The 18,953-nt window shown below is 46.5% G+C and overlaps 1 protein-coding gene across 1 annotated transcript in view; it reads left to right on the top strand.

Moving 5' to 3' along the window:
- The window catches only part of CPLANE1 (ciliogenesis and planar polarity effector 1), an 88,252-nt gene extending 71,129 nt beyond the window's left edge, over positions 1 to 17,123 (top strand). The window contains exons 44-54 of the mRNA XM_040977331.1: positions 465 to 552; positions 2,524 to 2,682; positions 5,351 to 5,381; positions 5,487 to 5,618; positions 7,998 to 8,163; positions 10,049 to 10,107; positions 10,558 to 10,725; positions 11,672 to 11,796; positions 13,438 to 13,527; positions 15,813 to 15,991; positions 16,682 to 17,123. Coding sequence (XP_040833265.1) covers positions 465 to 552; positions 2,524 to 2,682; positions 5,351 to 5,381; positions 5,487 to 5,618; positions 7,998 to 8,163; positions 10,049 to 10,107; positions 10,558 to 10,725; positions 11,672 to 11,796; positions 13,438 to 13,527; positions 15,813 to 15,991; positions 16,682 to 16,858 — 1,374 coding nt within the window. The 3' untranslated portion in view covers positions 16,859 to 17,123. The remainder of the gene's footprint in view (positions 1 to 464; positions 553 to 2,523; positions 2,683 to 5,350; positions 5,382 to 5,486; positions 5,619 to 7,997; positions 8,164 to 10,048; positions 10,108 to 10,557; positions 10,726 to 11,671; positions 11,797 to 13,437; positions 13,528 to 15,812; positions 15,992 to 16,681) is intronic.
- The last annotated feature ends 1,830 nt before the right edge of the window (positions 17,124 to 18,953 follow it).

Genomic DNA, 18,953 nt, shown 5'->3' with positions numbered 1-18,953 from the left:
AATATGATGTATAATGACTTGTAGCTTGCAGTATTTATTCTACCTGTGGAATTATAAAGTGTTACAAAACAAAGTAATAAGTAAGCATTTTGCCATGCATAGGCTACCTAAATGTCTTCATTTTTTCCAGTACACCTGAAGTAAAAGCTTTAAAGTTTATATCTCTATTCCCATATCAAGAAAACAAGAATAATTATAAAGTAAAAAATATAATATTTTCTAAAAAAAAAAATCACAGCCGCTGACCATCTGGTCCTGGTTCTCAGTGCGTGACGCTCGAGAAAGGTCGGCTCAGTGAAGGTGCGAGGCAACACCTCTTCTGGATTGATCTCTGGGAAAGTCCAGTGTGCGCTGAAATCGCATTTTCTTTTGTTGCATTAATAAGTGTAAAACTTACATTAAAAACATTTGATATTTTGAATATCAGTGTTAAATCTGTAACTGTTGCTCTGTGTTTCCTCCAGTTTGGACAGGTGAACCACGGTGAATTGTCTGCTGGCTTTGAATTTGAAAAACCATTCCCTTCCAAAACCATTAGCGTCTCTGAAGAAGGTTTGTTGTCGCGGGTGGCAGGGCCTGGGCGGACACCTCGCTGGTTCAAAGAGCACTGTTCCCTGGCCTAGGAGAACCGAGAGTTCTCCAGTGGAAGCCTAACCCTTCAACCTCCGAGTTTTTAGTTGGGGATTATTTTTATAATAATGTTCTTGGCTGCCCCCTCAGGCCCTATTCTGTGTCCTGAGGGGCTGGTCGTGTCCTCCAGTGTGGACCCCGGGGTGGGGCAGGCTGAGCGGGGTCTCCCTGGGTCCCACGTTCCTGGCTCCACGCAGCCGAGGGTTGCCAGGGCTGCTGCTGGCGTGGCTGTGGCTTGGTGATCGTCATGCCAGCTTGCCGTCTGCGTTCTGGTTCAAGGGCCAGGCAAGGATTGTGCTTGTTTCTGAAAGGTGTGGTGATGTTTACTTGTTTATACCTGCGCTTACTTTCTCATACAGTCTGGCAAAAAAAAAAACCATCCCTTCTGATGTTGTTTTCTAGTATCTTAGGTCTACCCTGTGGTTTTAATTAAAAAAAAAAAAGATGTTGTTCTTCTTTGAAAGGCAGAGTTAGAGAGATGAAGAGACAGAGTGGAGAGAGTTCTCCCACCCTCTGGTTCATTCTCTACCCAAATGGCCGCAGTGGGCTGGAGCTGAGCTGATCTGAAGCCAGGAGGCAGGAGGCTCTTCCAGGTCTTTCCCAGGCCCAGAGAAGGGGAGCTGGATCAGAAGTGGAGCAGCTAGGACCCCAACTGGTGTTCTTACAGGATGTCAGCACTGCACACAGCTGCTTTACATACTCTGCCGTGGTGCTGGGCCTATATAGCCACTGCTTAAAAGATTTTAATTTCATTATGTAGAGTCTGAGAGTGGCAAATTTTCCTGGTTTTTTTTTTTTAATAACTTACTGTGCTATAATTTTTTATGTGATAGCTTATTTAAAGCAAAACTCTAGGATGATCATTGGTTTCTCACACCACTTTGAAGATATGTACTGTGGTTTCCCTTCAAAAAGAATTGAGGGAGCTGCCACTGTGGTACTTCGCACAATCATAGAGGTGCCTGCATCTCAGATGGGTACTGGTTCAAGTCCCAGTTGCTCCACTTCCAATCATGCTCCGTGCCGATGTGCCCAGGAAAGCAGGGGAGCATGGCTCAAGTCCCTGGGCTCCCTGTGCCCAATTGGTCTCTGAGTGGGGGGTCCCAGTTACCCCAGGATTCACAGCACTTGGATTTTGGAGTTGGGAGTGCAGGCGGATGTGAGGCCCAGGTGCTCTCCGTCTTGGATGTGCGTGTCTTCACTGGCATCTTAGGACCAGGCATTTGGCCAAGTGGCTATCTACTGACCACCTGTGTGCTGGCAGTCTTAATTGCATGCCCTTTTATCTCCAAATGCCCTAACATGGCTTAAGTTTCTCCTGCTGTTTTGCTGCAGTATGTGCGGCTCTTCATCTTCCCATGAGTAGCAGTGCTGCTTCAGTTGGATGGTTTCCCACTGGGCCGTTTTCTTGTAGCGTGCTCGGGAGGCCTGCGCCCCCTGTTGTTCCCTCTGAAAACGAGCTTAGAGCTCGCTCTGTTCCTTAGCTGTTCTGGGCACTGTTCATTTCCGCCTCTTCTGTCTCGGTGGAGTAGCTGGCAGGTCTGGGAGCTCTCCATCTAGTTACGAGTCTCCCTGCGCTCCTCTCAGCTGCTTCACCCGTTCATTCCCTATGACTTTGTTTTCTGCATCTACATGTTTAATTTAAAAGTTCTACTTTTTTTTTTCAAATCTAGCTCTTTTAATGTCCTATTCCATTCTTTTATGGTTTCTGTGCTTTCTTAAAATTTTATTATTATAAGGGGATTTTAAGTTTCATATTTCTGTATTCTGTAGAAATGCATCAGAAGACTATATTAAACCTTCTGACCTATCTTTGTTGCCTGTGAAGGTATTAGCGTGATTTGGGGGGTCTGGGTCTATTTTCTGTTAAGTGTAGTTTATACTCTCACTCAGTGCGAGTCCTGGCTCCTGTGGATGAGGAAGATCAGAGTGACCCGGAGGAGACTTCAGCCCAGCTGTCCAGAGCAGAGCCTCTGTGTCCTCAGCAGCCCCGCGTGCTTCCTGGTGATGCAGCGGCCAGCCCCTCCAGTGGCCAGGACACGCCTTTTCCCGGTACTGTGCCTCGTCCCTGCTCGCCCTGCTCACTCTCCGTCAGGGTTCCCGAGCTGTGCTGCCTGGGCCCGTCGACGTGGGAGGTTAAAGCTGACACACACAGCATGCAGAACTGGAATGCACAATGCATCGGTCCGTGAGGCTCTGCCAGGTTAGACGTCCCTTGACAGACACGATCCTGGTGGAAGCTGGACCTGTGGCATACGTTTGTTATCTCTGTCTTAGGGTGGAGAATGTTGAAATGTAGATTCAGTGCTACTTTTGGTTCTGTTTCACACAGAAGGGACAATGGCAACTGATATGCTTTTGTTTACTTGGCGTATTTTGTCATGACTAACAGGATATAGCAAATGCAGCCTTTCAATCTCAGAGTAGCTTAAATTTTTTCCTTAATTCTGATTCTGATGGTCAATATAAATTATTTTACTGAGTGTTTAAAGCATGTTATCACCATTAATAAAGTAACATGAGCAGTAAGAATACCCTCTTTAAATTTTTTAAAAGATTTATTTTTATTGGAAAGTCAGATTTACAGAGAGGAGAGAAAAAAAGTCCTCTGTCTGCTGGTTCACTCCTCAGGTAGCCACAACAGCCGGAGCTGAGCCGATCCGAGGCCAGGAGCTGCTTCTGGGACTCCATGCTGGGCTGTCCTCAGTTGCTTTCCCAGGCCACAAGCAGGGAGCTGGATGGGAAGTGGGGCTGCTGGGATTAGAACCGGCGCCCATTTGGGGTCCCGGTGTGTGTAAGCTGAAGACTTTAGCTGCTAGGTTATGTACCGGGCCCAATAATACTATTTTTAAATGCGTTGCTGTTGCTTAAAAAATAAAGTATTAACAGGATGACTTTAAAAACTTAGGACTTTTGTAAGTCCTCCACAGGGCAATAATAGTTTCCTCTTGCCTAAGCTGTGTGTGACTGCTCGTCCAGGGCAAAGCCCCTTGCTGGGCGTCCGCTTCCTGTCTGTGTGTCCCGGTCTCTGACGGCTTTCCTCTTTCCTCCCTGGGGAAGGACCGACAGCCCAGGTTCCACAGGACTCGTGCTGGGGGAGCGTAGTGCTGGGTGCATCTGAGGGTGTTACACGCTGTCCTTTACTTCAGCGTTCGTGGAGAATGCTGGGGAAGTGCGGGACACAGGGCAGCTGGCAGGTCTGGACTCGGCTGACCTTTGAAAGAATGAGGTCCTGCAAAGCACTGTGGGAAACAGAAGAAACAAGACATTCTAAAATATAGCTGGAGGTAGGCAGCGACTAAAAGGTTAAGGAGGAGGTTCACTACCTGTTCAGCATTGCCAGATGGTAGGAGCCAGTGAGCAACTGCGATGTCCGCCTCGGGAGCGTTCTGAAGGCCAGTCTGACAGGTGAGGGTGATCCCAGCTGAGGGGCGTGGCCGCATTACCACACGAGTAGGCGGCAGCTTCAGATGAAGAGACGGATGTGGATGGAAGTGAAGGTCTGAAGGACCATGTGAAAGAGCTGTCATCTAATAGCCTGTTCAGACCCAAGTGTCTCTGTTCTTTGCAAGCAAGAAGGAAAAAGGGGAAACGCCAGGACCGCATCCTGTGAAATATTACCTGTTAGAGAGCCAGAGGAGATCCCGGGTGAGATGGGCGAGTTGGGTTTGGTGGAAATCTGCAAGAAGTGAGAGGCTAACACCTCCAGCAATGAGGAAGGAGTTGTAGGGGCTTTCAGTGTAATGTCAAGTAGATGTCGGGTCTGGCAAGACAGCGTAGTGGTTAAAATCCTCACCTTCAACATGCTGGGATCCCATGTGGGCGCTGGTTCTAATCCCGGTGGCCCCACTTCCCATCCAGCTCCCTGCTTGTGGCCTGGGAAAGCAGTAGAGGGCGGCCCAAAGCCTTGGGACCCTGCACCTGTGTAGGAAATCGGGAGGAAGTTACTGGCTCCTGGCTTTGGATCGGCACAGCACTGGTCGTTGCAGCTGCTTGGGGAGTGAATCATTGGATGGAAGGTCTTACTCTCTTTTTCTTTCTCTTTGTATATCTGACTTTGTAATAAAAATAATCTGAAAAAAAAAAAAACCCTCACATGCTCCCCACCCCCCCATTTTTGAGAGGTGATATCTGTGCCTTTTTCCCCTCTGTATTAACACATTTTCCCAGGTTAACCTAGGAAGGTTTAATAAATTGTCTGCTTTAAAGACACATACTTGATACTGAACAGGTTTTAAAAAATCATTCCTTTCTGTTTGAAGTAAACCTTGGATTTAAATTAGGTATTTTCCCAAGTGTCACTCCTGGAGGGGCTTTGTGGCTCTTGTGCTGTTGGAAAGTCAGCTGCGTCCCAGTGCTGCGCTCTGTGTCCTGCAGATAGACATGGCCTGGCCGACTGCAGTGCGCCGGACACAGCTCAGCACTGCAGGCTCTCCTGGGTGTGAGCCTCCGTGACCACCATGCATACAAGCAAAGCCTAGATACTACAGAAGGGCTGCACCCCAAAGCTATTGTACAGAACGCAGCATGGAAAAGCAGCAATCCTAACATGTAGGCTGTGTTGACTACCAAAGAGCATATTCACTACTAGTGACATACATGTGTCTTTTAACCAATTTTGAGGTTAAAAATGTGTAAAATTCTCATTGTGGAAATAGATTAATGCTTTAAAACAAAGAAGACCTGAGATTTTTAACTGATAACATTTCTTTTTTTCAAGGTACAAATAACAGTGAGGAGTTCCCTGACAGGTAAGTGTGGTAAGGGTCCGTCCCAGGGCGCGGTCTGTGCGTGCTTTTGTAATGTAGTCATGTTGTGGATGCTGCTTTGTTTCTCCAATTGCGCAGGCCGCTCAGCCTTTCCGCAGATGCGCTCCAGGCGGCTGGGCTGACGGACATCGCAGACATTATTGATGATCTTCTAACCGGAGGTGGAGTTTCCAGTGAGGAGCTTGGCCTTACAGAACAGCAAGCTAAGAGCATCTCCAGGTAAACTTGGGAGCATTCACTTCTTTCTTTTGAAAGGCAGAGAGAGGGTGACAGATAAACAGAGAGCGAGGAGGTATGCGGGGGTTCTCACGTGTATTACGTCATTCTCCAAATGCCCGTGGCTAGATTGGCAGCAGCTGAGAGACAGGCTCTGTCCACATCTCCCACAGGGAGAAAGGATCCTGGAGTCCGGCCCTTGAGCCAGGAACCAGCCGGAGGCACTGGTGTGAGATGTGGCCTGCTCTCGGTAGTTAAATGCTCACCTCCAGGAACTCACTTTCAGCCTATTAAAAATATTGCCAGTTTCTGTGTTTGTGCTGCATCCAGAAAGATCAACAGAAATGTGTGACTGAGTTGCAAGGGACAGTCTGGGAGTGAGACGTGAGGAGCAGGGAAGGGGACAGTCAGACGGGGCTGCACTGTGTGCCGGAGAGGCTGGCTGTGAGGACCGAAGCCCCGAGTTCTTGCTGCAGGTGCTGGGCTCGGGTCAGCTGAGGGCTTTCACGTTGAACTGAAGCCAGCAGAGGAGCTGCTGCGGGGATACAACAGAGCAGAGTGCAGGGTGCAGGTTTGAGTAAACACTGGCAGGCAGTGAGAATGACGGCTTTTCTACCTGGAAAAGCTGAGTTCGTGGTGATCCGTCTTTTAGCAAAGTGGAAACGTTGTCACTTTCACCTCTTTGACCTAATCCTGACTTTTTTCAGCTACTTGACAGAAGACAAATAATTGAGCCATCATGTGCCACCCCCAGGGGTGGGCATTAGCACGAAATAGGATTGGGAACAGAGTTAGGACTTGAACCCATGGCACTGCAGTGTGGTGGGAGGGTGTCCCAAGCAGTGACTCAGCCACTGAGCTAGCTGGCTGCCTGAGAATGCAGTTGGTCCATTCTGCAGGACACGGGGGACTCATGGGGACTCGGGATCAGGTCTGACCACCACCTTTCCAGCGCTGCCTGTAGTTCTGGCCAGCACCAGCCTCCTCTCTTCCCTCTCTGCTTAACAAGCAGTGCTCACACCCTCCCCATGAGTCCCCTGTGTCCTGCAGAATGGGCCACCCCAAACACTCCTGCCAGGGGTAGTCCCTGGTGTGGCCAGACTCCGTGTTACCACAAGGAGCTGGAGAGACCCAGAAGAGCTGCTGCTTGCAACAGTCTCTGTACCGCAGGAAGTGAGGGGGTCTGGGACATAAAAGATCAGAGTCCAAAACGGAGATCAGAGAGTGAAAGGCAGGGCAGAGCAAGGAGCCAAGGTGGGAGGCCGCTTGTGTTTTCAGAGTTGAGACCCAAGCAAGGGGTCCAAGCATTGTGGTTCAGTCCCAGCCACCCTGCTTCTGAGCCAGCTCTCTGCTGCTTGCCTGGGAAAGCAGCAATGGCCCAAGTGCTTGTGCCCTGCCCCTGTGTGGGAGGCCCAGAGTTCCTGACTCATGGCCTCAGCCTGGCCCAGCACCACCTATTGTAGCCATTCAGGAATCGAACTAGCAAATGGAAGTCCTCTCTCCCTGCACCTCTGTCACTTTTTTTTTTTTTTGAAGATTTATTTTTTATTGCAAAGTCAAATATGGAGAGAAGAGTTGGGAAGATCTTCAATCCACTGATTCAATCCCCAAGTGGCCGTAACGACTGCAGCTGTGCCAGTCTGAGTCCAGGAGCCAGGAGCTTCTTCCAGGTCTCCCACAGAAGTTCAGGGTCCCAAGGCTTTGGGCGTCCTTGACTGCTTTCCCAGGCCACAGGCAGAGAGCTGGATGGGAAGCAGGGTTTCTGGGATTAGCTCATACAGAATCCTGGCATGTGCAAGGCTGAGGTTTAGCCACTAGGCTGCTGTGCCCAGGCCCCTCACTCTGCCTTTTAAACAAGTAAATAAGTAAACCTTTTAAAGGATCCACTCATAGGGTTTGAAGAGGGTGGAACTGAAAGCAGGTATTGGTCTTTCTGTGAACCCCTTTTTCAGCGAGTTTCAGGGACTAACTGACGTGCAGGTCTGTGACTGCTTTCCAGGAGGGGCAGACTCTCAAACTAAATGCTGGTTAGTCGTGCTATCTACTGTGTCCGTGAAAATTTAGGAGTCTGGGCCCGGCGCGGTGGCGCAGTGGTTAAGGTCCTCGCCTTGCACTCCCGGGATCCCATATGGGCGCCGGTTCTAATCCCGGCAGCCCCGCTTTCCTTCCGTGTGGGAGACCCGAAGAGGCTCCTGGCTTCGGATCGGCATAGCATCGGCCGTTGCGCTCACTTGGGGAGTGAATCATCGGACGAAAGATCTTCCTCTCTGTCTTTCCTCTCTGTATGTCTGCCTTTCCAATAAAAAAAATAATAAAAATAAATCTTTAAAAAAAAAAAGAAAATTTAGGAGTCAGTGAAACCTTGTTTTTTCTACATCGCAGGATTCAGCGTTCTTCTGGCAAACGTCCACAAAGAACTGAGAAGGAGAGGAGAGAGATCCAAGTGTGGATGAAAAGAAAGCGGAAGGAAAGGATGGCAGAGTACCTGAACGAGCTGGCAGAGAAGCGAGGGCAAGAGCATGAGCCCTTCTGTTCCCGCAGCGACCCAGTGAGTCTGCGCGTCGGGACGGTGGGTCGGTGGGTCAGCGGGTCAGCACGGACGCTGGGTCAGCATGGAACGTGCCTGGAGTTTTTGTTTTGGTGCCAAATCCCAGAAGCTGTGTCTGGTTGTTCCTGTCAGATACTCAAGAAAAGGGATTGTGTAATTTGGGTGAATTTTTTTAATCAGAAAGTCAGTATTTTATTCTTTAGTCAGAAAAGTGTAGCAGGATTTTGTACAAACCATGCTCTTGCTTAACCTAGCTCCAGTACTTGCTTGTTTGCCCAGTCTCCTGATTGCAGCACTCATGGAGGCCGAGTGGGTGGGGAGCCAGTCAGAGTTGGTTTTATAGTTTTGGTGAGAGTCAGTAACAGCTGGATGACTGTGTGTGTATAAACCATGTTTCAAACATTCTGCATTAGTTATCTACAAAGAATTTAAAAAGTAACATTGTTCAAACATGTACCTGCAGAATAGTGACTCTGAGTGTGTGTGTGTGTGTGTTGGGGAGGTTACTTTATAAAGTTTTGTTTCAGGGACTGGTACACAAGCTAATCTTCCATCTGTGGTGGTGGCATCCCATAGGGCACCGATTCGAGTCCCAGATGCTCCACTTCTGATCCATCTCCCTGCTGGTGACCTAGGAAAGCAGTGGAGGAAGGCTCAATGTGGGGACCCTGCATCCATGTGGGAGACCCCGAAGAAGCTCCTGGCTTCCTACTAGCTTTGCTCTGGCCATCGCAGCCTTTTGGGAAGTGAACCAATGGATGGAAGGTCTCTGAGTCTCTCCAACCCTTTCAAAAACTTTCCTTTAAGGGACCAGTGCAATGAGTATCAGTTCTGAGTCCCTGCTGCTCCACTTGGAGTCCAGCTACCTACTGATGTGCCTGGGGAAGCAGTGGAGGATGACCTATGAGCCTGGGCCCCTGTACCCCTAGGAGAGAAGCAGTGGATGGAGGATCTCACTGTCCGTCGTTATCTCTGTGTTGGAACTCTGCCTTAAATAAGTTTTTGAAAAGATTGCTTTTATTTTTTGAAAGATAAACTGATGCAGAGTTCTTCTCCCCTCTAGTTCATCTTGCAACTAGCCCCAATAGCCAGGGCTGGGCCAGGCTGCAACCTACCACTGCTAACTCCATCTGTATCTCCCATGTACGTGCAGGTACCCGAACTCCTGGACCAATTTCTTTAAAGATTTAGTTCTTTTTGTTGGAAAGGCAGATGTACAGAGAGAAGGAGAAAGAGCTGGGCCATTCTGAAGCCGGAAGCCAGGAGCTTCCTTTAGTTCTCCCCAGGCCACCAGCAGGGAGTGGGACTGGAAGTGGAGCAAGCAAGACTCAAACTAGCACCCGTGTCGGTTGCCTGCAATTCAGCTACAGGCCTGCCATGATGCCGGATCCCAAAAGGGTGATTGCAGATGTCTGACTCATTTCTTTTGTTCATCCAAGTTCTTGGTCAGACCACTCAGACTGAGTATAACATAAGAATTTCCATTCATACAATACTCCTTTTTTTCTGATTTTAATACAGGTAACAACTCGCTCCCCTTTTGCAATAATGCAATAGCTAGTAAAACAAACTGCATTACATTTATTAAGTTGGGATTTTACTTTTTTGCTAGTTGTATAAATTTTATTTTTTGGTACTGTTTTCATATTTGATTAGGGTGTGAAGGGTCAAGGGCTAGAGGCTTTGACATTCTGTTTTTTCCTTGTATTTTTTGGGGGGCTTGGTTTTACTTTAAACTTACAAATTTTAGTATTTTCATGTTTTGTGCTAGCTAGGTTAGGGGACTTCATCAAATGTTTACACGGTTTCCTAAGAGCAGAATTCCGCCTAGTGATTCAGTGACGAGGACTGAACAGGAAGGCACTAACGGGTTATTTCTTGGCAGTTTTATATGACCTCAAGGGAAATCAGACTGAGACAAAAGATGAAGCACGAAAAAGACAGGTGAGTTTGGTAGCTGCACCCTGAGCATTTCCCGGAGCCCATTCTCCCTCAGCTTAGAAAATGCCTGAAAAATTCTGTTTTCCAGAATATTCTCTTTTGTTGATAAACAGAAAACTGTGGGAGATATCAGTACAAGGAAAACCATTTGACTCACTTCCAGCCATTTCTAGAATTTGCTTTCAAATATTTCTTCCCAACAGTTGTTATGACTTAAGTTTGCTGTCCCCATTCTAACCCCAGTGCTATGCTTTCGGGGATTGTCCAAGGGTCCAAAGTACAGGTACTGTCAGTGACGCACCTTACTGGAGACTGGCTTCGAGAAGTCTGATGAACAAGAGACTTTGAAAACATTGAGGAAGTAAAAGAGCAAATGCTAGTTCCTCGTGAAGTGCTATGTGTCCTCAAGAAACACGAGTGGAAAGTAAATGATACTTCATTATTTGCCCGAAGGTTGCTGCTGCGTGACCACTACAGTCGTCGCATCTCACAAGCATACACTTTAATGAATGAACTGCTGTCTGACTCAGCTCGGCTCCCGGGAGCCACTCACAGACCAGCGCCCCCCAAACCCAGCCCGGCCCAGGCCCCCAGAGGCCACCATTGCCCTTCTCCAAGAAGGTAAGACAAGGTCAGCCTGTCCATCTGGCTGTGCACTGCCCTGATGAGAAATGTGACAGTTTGTGACATAGGTCCTGTTTATTTCCATCTACCTAGAGTTAAGATGGCAAAGAAAATAATAGCTACACAAACATGAAGCTTTTTAGCATGAAGTTTGTAGAATTAAGGAAATGGGCAAAAAATGGTATTAATTTTCTAAGATTTAATAAAGCACTTCGGTCTGCCTGTTTTGTTAAAATTTGCTTCCGTAATTTTGCTACTATTTTTTTCTTGTCATTGTCGCTCATAGAACCAGCAAGTCCCCACGAGCTAACCAGTTCTCTTTCTGATTCCCTTCCCACTCTGCTGTCATTCTCACTGGAAGCATAGATATTACTATGCATGTGTAATTTCGCCTGCAGCAAGTTTGGAGTCATTAGGCAGGAATTTGTGTGCATAAGTGATTAATACATACATAATTGTGTCATTTTTTTAAAATAAAAATTGGAGGAATTCTTACGAATTATGTCTTGTGATAAGATGAACATGAGTTAGGGAGTACATAGTGTTAAAAATTGCTTCCTTTGACAAAAATGCATTAGAATTAATACTTGTATAACTTGAGTGGCTAGAGGAAATGCCACTAACACAGCTGCGTCATCACTCATGTGTCGCTTGGAATGGACTCTGAATACCGGAGACCTCCTTTGAGCCTTTTCTAGAATGCACTGGGGGATCCTGCACATGAGTAACTGCCAAATACATAAAGATCTGAAATAGGGAAAGAGTACTAAAAACTTCTTGAGAAAGGGAATGAGTTTGAGGTGTAAGGACAAAAGGATCATTGGTTGAGGGTTTTAAACTTTGTCACTGAGGCACAGAATAAGCAGTACCAAGTGCATGGGCTTGTTAAATGTGGAAGTGTAGCTGATATCAGCTTCTAGCAATATGGCAATCTCTACTTTAGGGAGAATCAGCACGGTCACAACTGTCCAGTAAACCGACCTGGAAAATGCAGATACACAAGGAAACCAAGTTGCACCAATAAGAAGAAACCTTTTGGGCAACTTCAGAGTTCACCTTGGGCACATGGTAAGACTTTTTTATCTTGTGTAATTTGGATCACTTCCTTCTTGTCTATAAAGATGTGTTGTCATCAAGAAAGGCTGTGAATCTTAGCAAAAAAGGAACTCTGATTTCAATACAGAGTAAGAGATCAATAGACATAGCTAGAGGAAGATTTTGTGTCCTGGCTTTGGAATAAGCAGGCCCTAGGAATCCTTTTAAAACTGTATTTGAAAAATAGAGGGAGAGCCCGGCACAATGGCTCAATGGTTAAATCCTCAGGTTGCAAGTACTGAAATCTGTTGGTTCGTGTCCCAGCTGCTCCACTTCCCATCCAGCTCCCTGCTTGTGGCCTGGGATAGCAGTAATGACGGCCCAAAGCCTTGGGACCCTGCACATATGTGGGAGACCCAGAGGAGGCTCCTGGCTTCAGATCAGCTCAGCTTCAGCTCTGGTAGCTACATAGGGAGTAAGCCAGTGGACAGATCTCTGTCTCTATTCCAATTTATCTGACTTTGCGATAAAATTTTTTTTGAATATGAACTCCTTAAAAAAAAAAGGTCGAGCATCCAGTAGTCAAAATGTCACCTATTTGACATGTTGGCCTTACAGGAAGTGGCTTTGCCCACTATGCCACAATGCTAGTCCCTCAGCCTGCCTTTAACAAATTTTCCCGTATTTGGGGTTTGATCACTAAAGTACAATGTATTTATAAAATCATTACACATTCAAAATAGATAGAGCTAAAATTCATAACAGCTAACTTATGAGCCAAGTTCTTTTTAAACTCTTCAACTATAACACTATGAAATAGGTACTGTTGTATTATTTTAAAGATGAGAGGGGCCTTGTGCGGTAGCCTTGCAGCTAAAGTCCTCACCTTGCATGTGCCCAGGAACCCATTTAAGTGCCGGTTCTTATTCCACTGGCCCTGCTTCCCTTCCAGCTCCCTGCTTGTGGCCTGGGAGAGCGGTCAAGGACGGCCCAAGACCTTTAAAAAAAACAGAAAACCAGGCCTGGCATGAAAGTTCAGTGGCTAAATCCTTGCCTTACACACACCAGGATCCCACATGGGCACTGGTTCGTGTTCCAGCTGCTCTGCTTCCCATCCAGCTCCCTGCTTACAGCTTGGGAAGGAAGTAGAGAATGGCCCCGAACTTTGGGACCCTGCACCTGCGTGACCCGGAGGAAGCCTCTGGGAACATGAGCAGCACATGCAGGCGTCTTTCTCCCTGTCGACAGATACCGTCCTCCACCTGGCAAATAAACAGAAACCTTCAAAGACCTCATAGCTATTAAGGAGTACAAATAAAATATTCTCTATAACATAGGTAGTAAGTGGTTGCTGAGGATTTTAAGAATCCTTAATTATTCTCTTGATAAAATTTACCCGAGGACTGACCTATGTGTTCCCTGCTCCTAGGTTTCTTCCGGCCCTGGCTGTCCAGTCGCCAGTGATGTCCAACAGTTTGACAAAGGATGCCAGCCTTCATACTCTAGGATTCACTTGGCTTGGCTTCTTTGGTTCAGATCAAGCACCAGTTATGGCTCCTGCTGGGAGCAGGGCCTGGGCACAGAGAGGGTCAGGCTTCTGTTCGCAAGGCCTTGCCAGTATGTTCTGTGGAAAGGCCTGTTTGCACGTAGGGCTGTAGAAGTGTGTCTTTGCAGGATCCGCCACCTGGACCGTGCAAGAAAGAGCGGGCAGTGCCAGATCTGCAGGAAGAAAGCCTGCGAGGTCCCCAGTCACCCTCCAAAGAGGTAAGCATAAAATAATCTTTTAAAAAAATTTGGTGCTAACCTTAAAATCATAAAAATAAAAAATTTCAAACAGATTCTAGAAGCAGGGCGGCTGTGTCGCGCAGCGATGTAGAGAAGTGACTTAGCAGTTACTTCATCTGGAGTCCCACTTCACCACCCACTCTGTAACCTTGGGCAAATCTCACGTAAACTTAATTTTTTAATAATTAAACTTTGAACAATAGACAACCAAACAGAAAATTACTAAGGAGTTAAACTCTACTATAGGCAAAAACGGACCGAACAGTTAATATACAGAGCTCTCCATCCAACTTCAAAAGAATACATATCTTTCTTAGTATATCTTAAAAGCTACCCTGAATAATGTTTAAGTTGAAATAAAATAAGTGAAAAAATGCAAGAAGGAACCTGGCCCAATAGCCTAGTGGCTAAATTTTTATCTTGCGATCACTTGGATCCCATCTGGGCACCAGCTAGTATCCTGGCTGCTCCAATTCCATTGAGAGCTGCCACCTCGCGGCCTGGGAAAGCAGTAGAGGATGGCCCAGGCTTTGGGACTCTGCAGATCTACAGAGACAAGAGTTAAAAGAAAGACTCTGTCACCTGGCTCACTCCTCAAGTGGCTGCAATGCCCAGAGCTGAGCCGATCCAAAACCAGGAGCTTCTTTTGGGTCTCCCAGACAGGTGCAAGGTCCGAAGGGTTTGGGCCATCCTTGACTGCTTTGCTGAGCCAGAAGGGAAGTAGAACAACTAGGATGTGGGATCGTGGCAGATGCAAGGTAAGGATTTAGCTACTAGGCTACCGCGCCGGGCCCATGCTGCAAATTTCCATGAGGGAAGCCAACAGAGGTAAATTCTGTATTCAAGACAGCAGGCAGGCTGCAGTTCTGTGACACTCTGCCACTCACCTGCCACTGGGGACATCTCATCCCACAGTGGGGCCTGCATTGGTTCTTGTCCACCTTCTTGCTGAAAAACAGATGAAGTTCTGACCCCCTGGCTTCGGCCTGGCTATACTGGCTGTCCTGGTCACTGGGAGAGCAGCCCAGTGGATGGAGGGTCAGTCGCCTTCTCCCCTCCACTGCTCCACCCCCAGATGGACTAACACTGTGCCTGAACGACACAGGGAAAAAACTCAGATAGCAGGAGGATAGAAGAATGCTAGAGAACGGAGAAGCCATAGAAAATACCCATAGACCTAGATTTTGAGACAGTAAAAACTGATCTTAGATGAACTTAAACATGTAAATTCAGAACTGATAGTTTATGAAATCGCTGTGTAATTATTTCCCATCCAGCGGTTCACTCCCCAAGCGCCCTCGGCAGCCGGGACTGGGCTGGTGTGAAGCCATCAGCCAGGAGCTGCCTCTGGTCTTCTAGCACTTGGGCCGTCCTTTGCTGCTTTCCCATTATCATAGAACTGGATTGGAAGTGAAGTATCGGGAGTTGAACTGATGCCCATATGGGATGTTGGCATTGCAGACTGAGGCTTACTGTGCCATGGCACTAACCCCCCAACTCAATAATTTTTAAGCTCTCCCCAAAAATAGAGCTGAAGGGGATACTCTGAACTCATTTGGGGATTCCAGCATTATTTTTAAAAACTGTACCTGACACAGCCACTGCAAAGTTAATTAAACTTTTGGAAAGTTTACTGATTAGCGTGTATCATCTTTCCAATGTTTAATCAAGCAGGGTTCATCCCCAGCATACAAGGCAGGTTGTTACACACAAATCAGTCAGTGTGATTCCACATAGTAGTAGGCTGAAAGACAAATGACCAGTTGACACGGACAGAAAAAAATGGAGGGGCTGGTGTTGTGTAGGTAAAGCCTCCACCTGCAGTGCTGGCATCCCATATGGAGGCTGGTTTGAGTCCTGGCAGCTCCCTTCCAGTGCACCTGGGGAAGCAGCAGATGATGGCCCCCATCCTTGGGCCCTGCACCCCTGTATTAGACCTGGCTAAAGCTCCTTGCTTGGGCCTGGCTCAGCTCTTGCTATTAGAGCCATTTGGTGAGTGAACCAGGAGATGAAAAATTCTCCACTCCTACCTCCCCAATTCTGCCTTTTCCTGCCTCAACTTCCTTGTCATTATTTCAAATAAAAAGAGGTAGCCAGAATTCAGTTTCCACACACTGCCAGACGGGACTGAGATCTCTAAATGGACTGTATCCAGAACGCACAGCTCAGATTGTAGGTAAAAGGTGACTTTGTTTAATGATGAAAGAAATTAACAAATTAATGTCAGTCTCCATTTATGCTTTGTTCTCTTCCCTTGAATTCAGGTTCCCATATTGCACGTCATAGTCGGCAACATACAATAAAACAAGGAGGTGCTGGGCTTGACCCGCGAACGCAGGAGGCACGTGTGGAGTGTGAGAGAGAGGAGGCTGTGCTGAGTCCCTGGACGTTACCTTCCGAAGTCCAGGCGATCCTTCAGCGGAGGCACAGCTCCCTGTCCCCGGTAAGCACCGGTCTAGGCCGCACTTTCTGGTGTTACAGCTGACGTTTTGTTCTGGCGGGAAAGAAATGTGGAAATGCCAAATAATCAGATCAGTTTGATTAAGGTGTCCAGCTTCTGGATTCATACTGAAGCACCTACCTTTTGGAATCCTTGCCTTGGGGGTGGCCGTGAGGATGCTGCTCTGGATACCCCATCCCGTTTCGGGGTGTCTGCACTCGAGTCTCAGCTCTGCTTCCCAGCCAGTAGCCTGCTGGTGCACATTCTGGGAGGCAGCAGATGGCTCAAGTATGTCCTGGAAGGAATTCCAGGCTCCTGGCTTCGGCTGGGCCATCAGCAGCTGGTGAAGGCATCTGAGAAGTGAACCAGCAGATGAAAAGCAGAGAAAAATTATCCAAGTTAAATTTAAATAGAAAGTTAAGGACACACACGAATCTCCCATTAATTTGTGCTTTTAAACTAAAAAGACAAGGAAACCATAGTAACATCATTACCAGTACCAAAATCCCATCTGTGCCCTCTGATTATGTCAGATGCTGTTCAGTGTTCAGTCCACACATGGCTGACCACTGCCAGCTTCCTTCCCTTAAGAAACAAGCAACTCTAGAACCTTCGGAAACCTTAATTCATAGTTTTTTCCCTCCAGGACTATCTAAAATAAGACCACAACTGACTGTTCTCCCCATCTCCTAGGATTTGTCAGCAACCGAAGGTGAAGAGTTAAAGCTGCCCTTTGGGGTGAGGGGCGTGGACAGCGTGTCCGAGAGCACGGGCAGCATCCTGAGCAAGCTCGACTGGAACGCCATCGAGGACATGGTGGCCAGCGTGGAGGAGAAGAGTCCCTCTGTGCACTGGCCGCTGGACCTGTGAGCGCTGGCCAGCATTCCTGAAGACAGGCCAGGGCCTCAGGAACGTGACCTGGGGAGCAGCAGCGCAGGAAGCAAAACGACCTGCCAGCCAACGCCCTGTGACTGCATGGAGGATAATACACACGGCCCAACAATTCCAACTACTTGGAAAAAGGAAAAGTTAACTATAAATATTATATTCTTTGACTTGTCTTTAGATGTAGTTTAAAACATATATACCTTTCAGGAAGAACTTACATAATAAACTACTTTTAATGAAAACCTTATTTTTTGCCTCCTTTTTTGTTACATTGAGTTTTGAGAGCCAGCCTTGACTGGATGAACCTGATTGTAATGAGTCAGTGTTGTATACTTGATATTTTATACTTTCACATCATCCGTTATACTTACCACAACTAAACTAGTTTAACAAAAGGTCTTCTTTGTAACTGTTCTCCCATTAATGTGTAAAACTTCAGCTGTTGGAGCAAGTCATTTCCACTGCTTTTTCCTGTCAATTTCTATATAATATTTTCCTTCAGCTTAAAGAACATTAAAATTTCTTGTAGCATAAGTATTAAAATGTCTGATTTCACTGACCCAAGCATTTCCTTATTTTACTCTTGGCTTTAAAGAATTTAAATTTTCTTTTGTATTACACAAGCCATACAACATGTTTTGACACGCCATATTCAAGATGTACAATTTGATGTTTGCTATTTTTAATGAAGTGACTCACAACCCAATTAACATATACAAAAAAAAATAGGGATACAGGAAACATGAAGGAAAAGTAAACATGTCACCAACAAAATAACCTGAGCAACAGATGACAAAGAAATTGAGATTGATGAATCACCAGACAAGAATATTTTTTTAAAGATTAATTTATGGCCCCAGTGCGGTAGCCTAGCAGCTAAAGTCTTTGCCTTGTACACACCAGTATCCTATATGGGTGCCGGCTCTAATCCCAGCAGCTCCGCTTCCCATCCAGCTCCCTGCTTTCTCCCTGGGAAAGCAGTTGAGGACGGCCCAAAACCTTGGGACCCTGCACCCCTGTGGGAAACTCAGAGGCAGCCCTGGGTTCCTGCCTTTGGATCAGCACAGTTCTGGCCATTGCGACTGCCTGTGGGGGTGAATCAACAGACGGAAGATCTTCTCGGTCTCTCCTGTCTGTATGTCTGACTTTCCCACAAAAATAAATTTCAAAAAAAGATTCATTTATGCATTTAATTGAAAGTGCTTCCATGTGCTGGCTCACCCCCCAAGTGGCCACAGTAGCCAGGGCAGGACCAGGCTAAGTGAGGAGACACGAACTCCTCAGTCTCCCAAGTGGGCAGCGGAAAATAAAGCACTGCAGCCATTGCCCACTGCTTCCAAGAAGGATAGCAAGGAGCCGGATTGAAAGTGAAGCAGCCAGGACTCAAACTGCACTTCAAAATGAGAAGTTAACATTCCATTCTAGCAGCTTAATCTGCACCGCAATGCCCACACTCTCCAAAAATTTTTAAGGAAACAATAAGATAAATAATAATTCAACAGCATTAGGAAGACAGTTTATGATAGCAATGAGAAATTTACCAAAGAGATCATAAAAAAAATTTAACCTGAAATCTTAAAGCTAAACCATTGAGTGAATGAAACTAAAATACATTTCAGAGCCTCATTAGCAGAAATGAGCAGGCTTCAGAACTTAAAGACTATTTGTTTTTCTATTCAGGCTAAAAAAAAATGAGGAAAACATTTAACATTTATAAGACGCCATCAAGCACGCATGGGTGTTCTAGAAGAAGGGAAAAGCATATGGAACTGCAAAATCCTGAAAAAAATCAGTGGCTAGGCAGCCCAAAGGAATGCTAATGAACTCTCCAAGACAAGTCTAACAAGTAAAATCAAACAGAATCCAAGACAGGGAATTCTGAGAGCAGTAAAAGCAAAGTATCAAGACATCTGTAAGGAAAGCCATATTAAATTAACGTTGCAACCCTATAGGCCGGGAGAGAACAGGTTGAAATGTTCAATGTCCTCAAAAATTGCTGACCAAGAATACTAGTATCCAGCAAAGCTATCCTTCGGGAGTGATGCAGAAGTAAATAATTTTTATGACAAGCACAATT

The sequence above is a fragment of the Ochotona curzoniae genome, unplaced genomic scaffold (genome assembly GCF_017591425.1).
Source record: "Ochotona curzoniae isolate NIBS_2020 unplaced genomic scaffold, NIBS_Ocur_1.0 contig_2754, whole genome shotgun sequence".
NCBI classification, from domain to species: Eukaryota; Metazoa; Chordata; class Mammalia; order Lagomorpha; family Ochotonidae; genus Ochotona; species Ochotona curzoniae.
The sequence above is the reverse complement of the archived record's forward strand: the minus strand, read 5'-3'. Positions and strand labels throughout refer to the sequence as shown.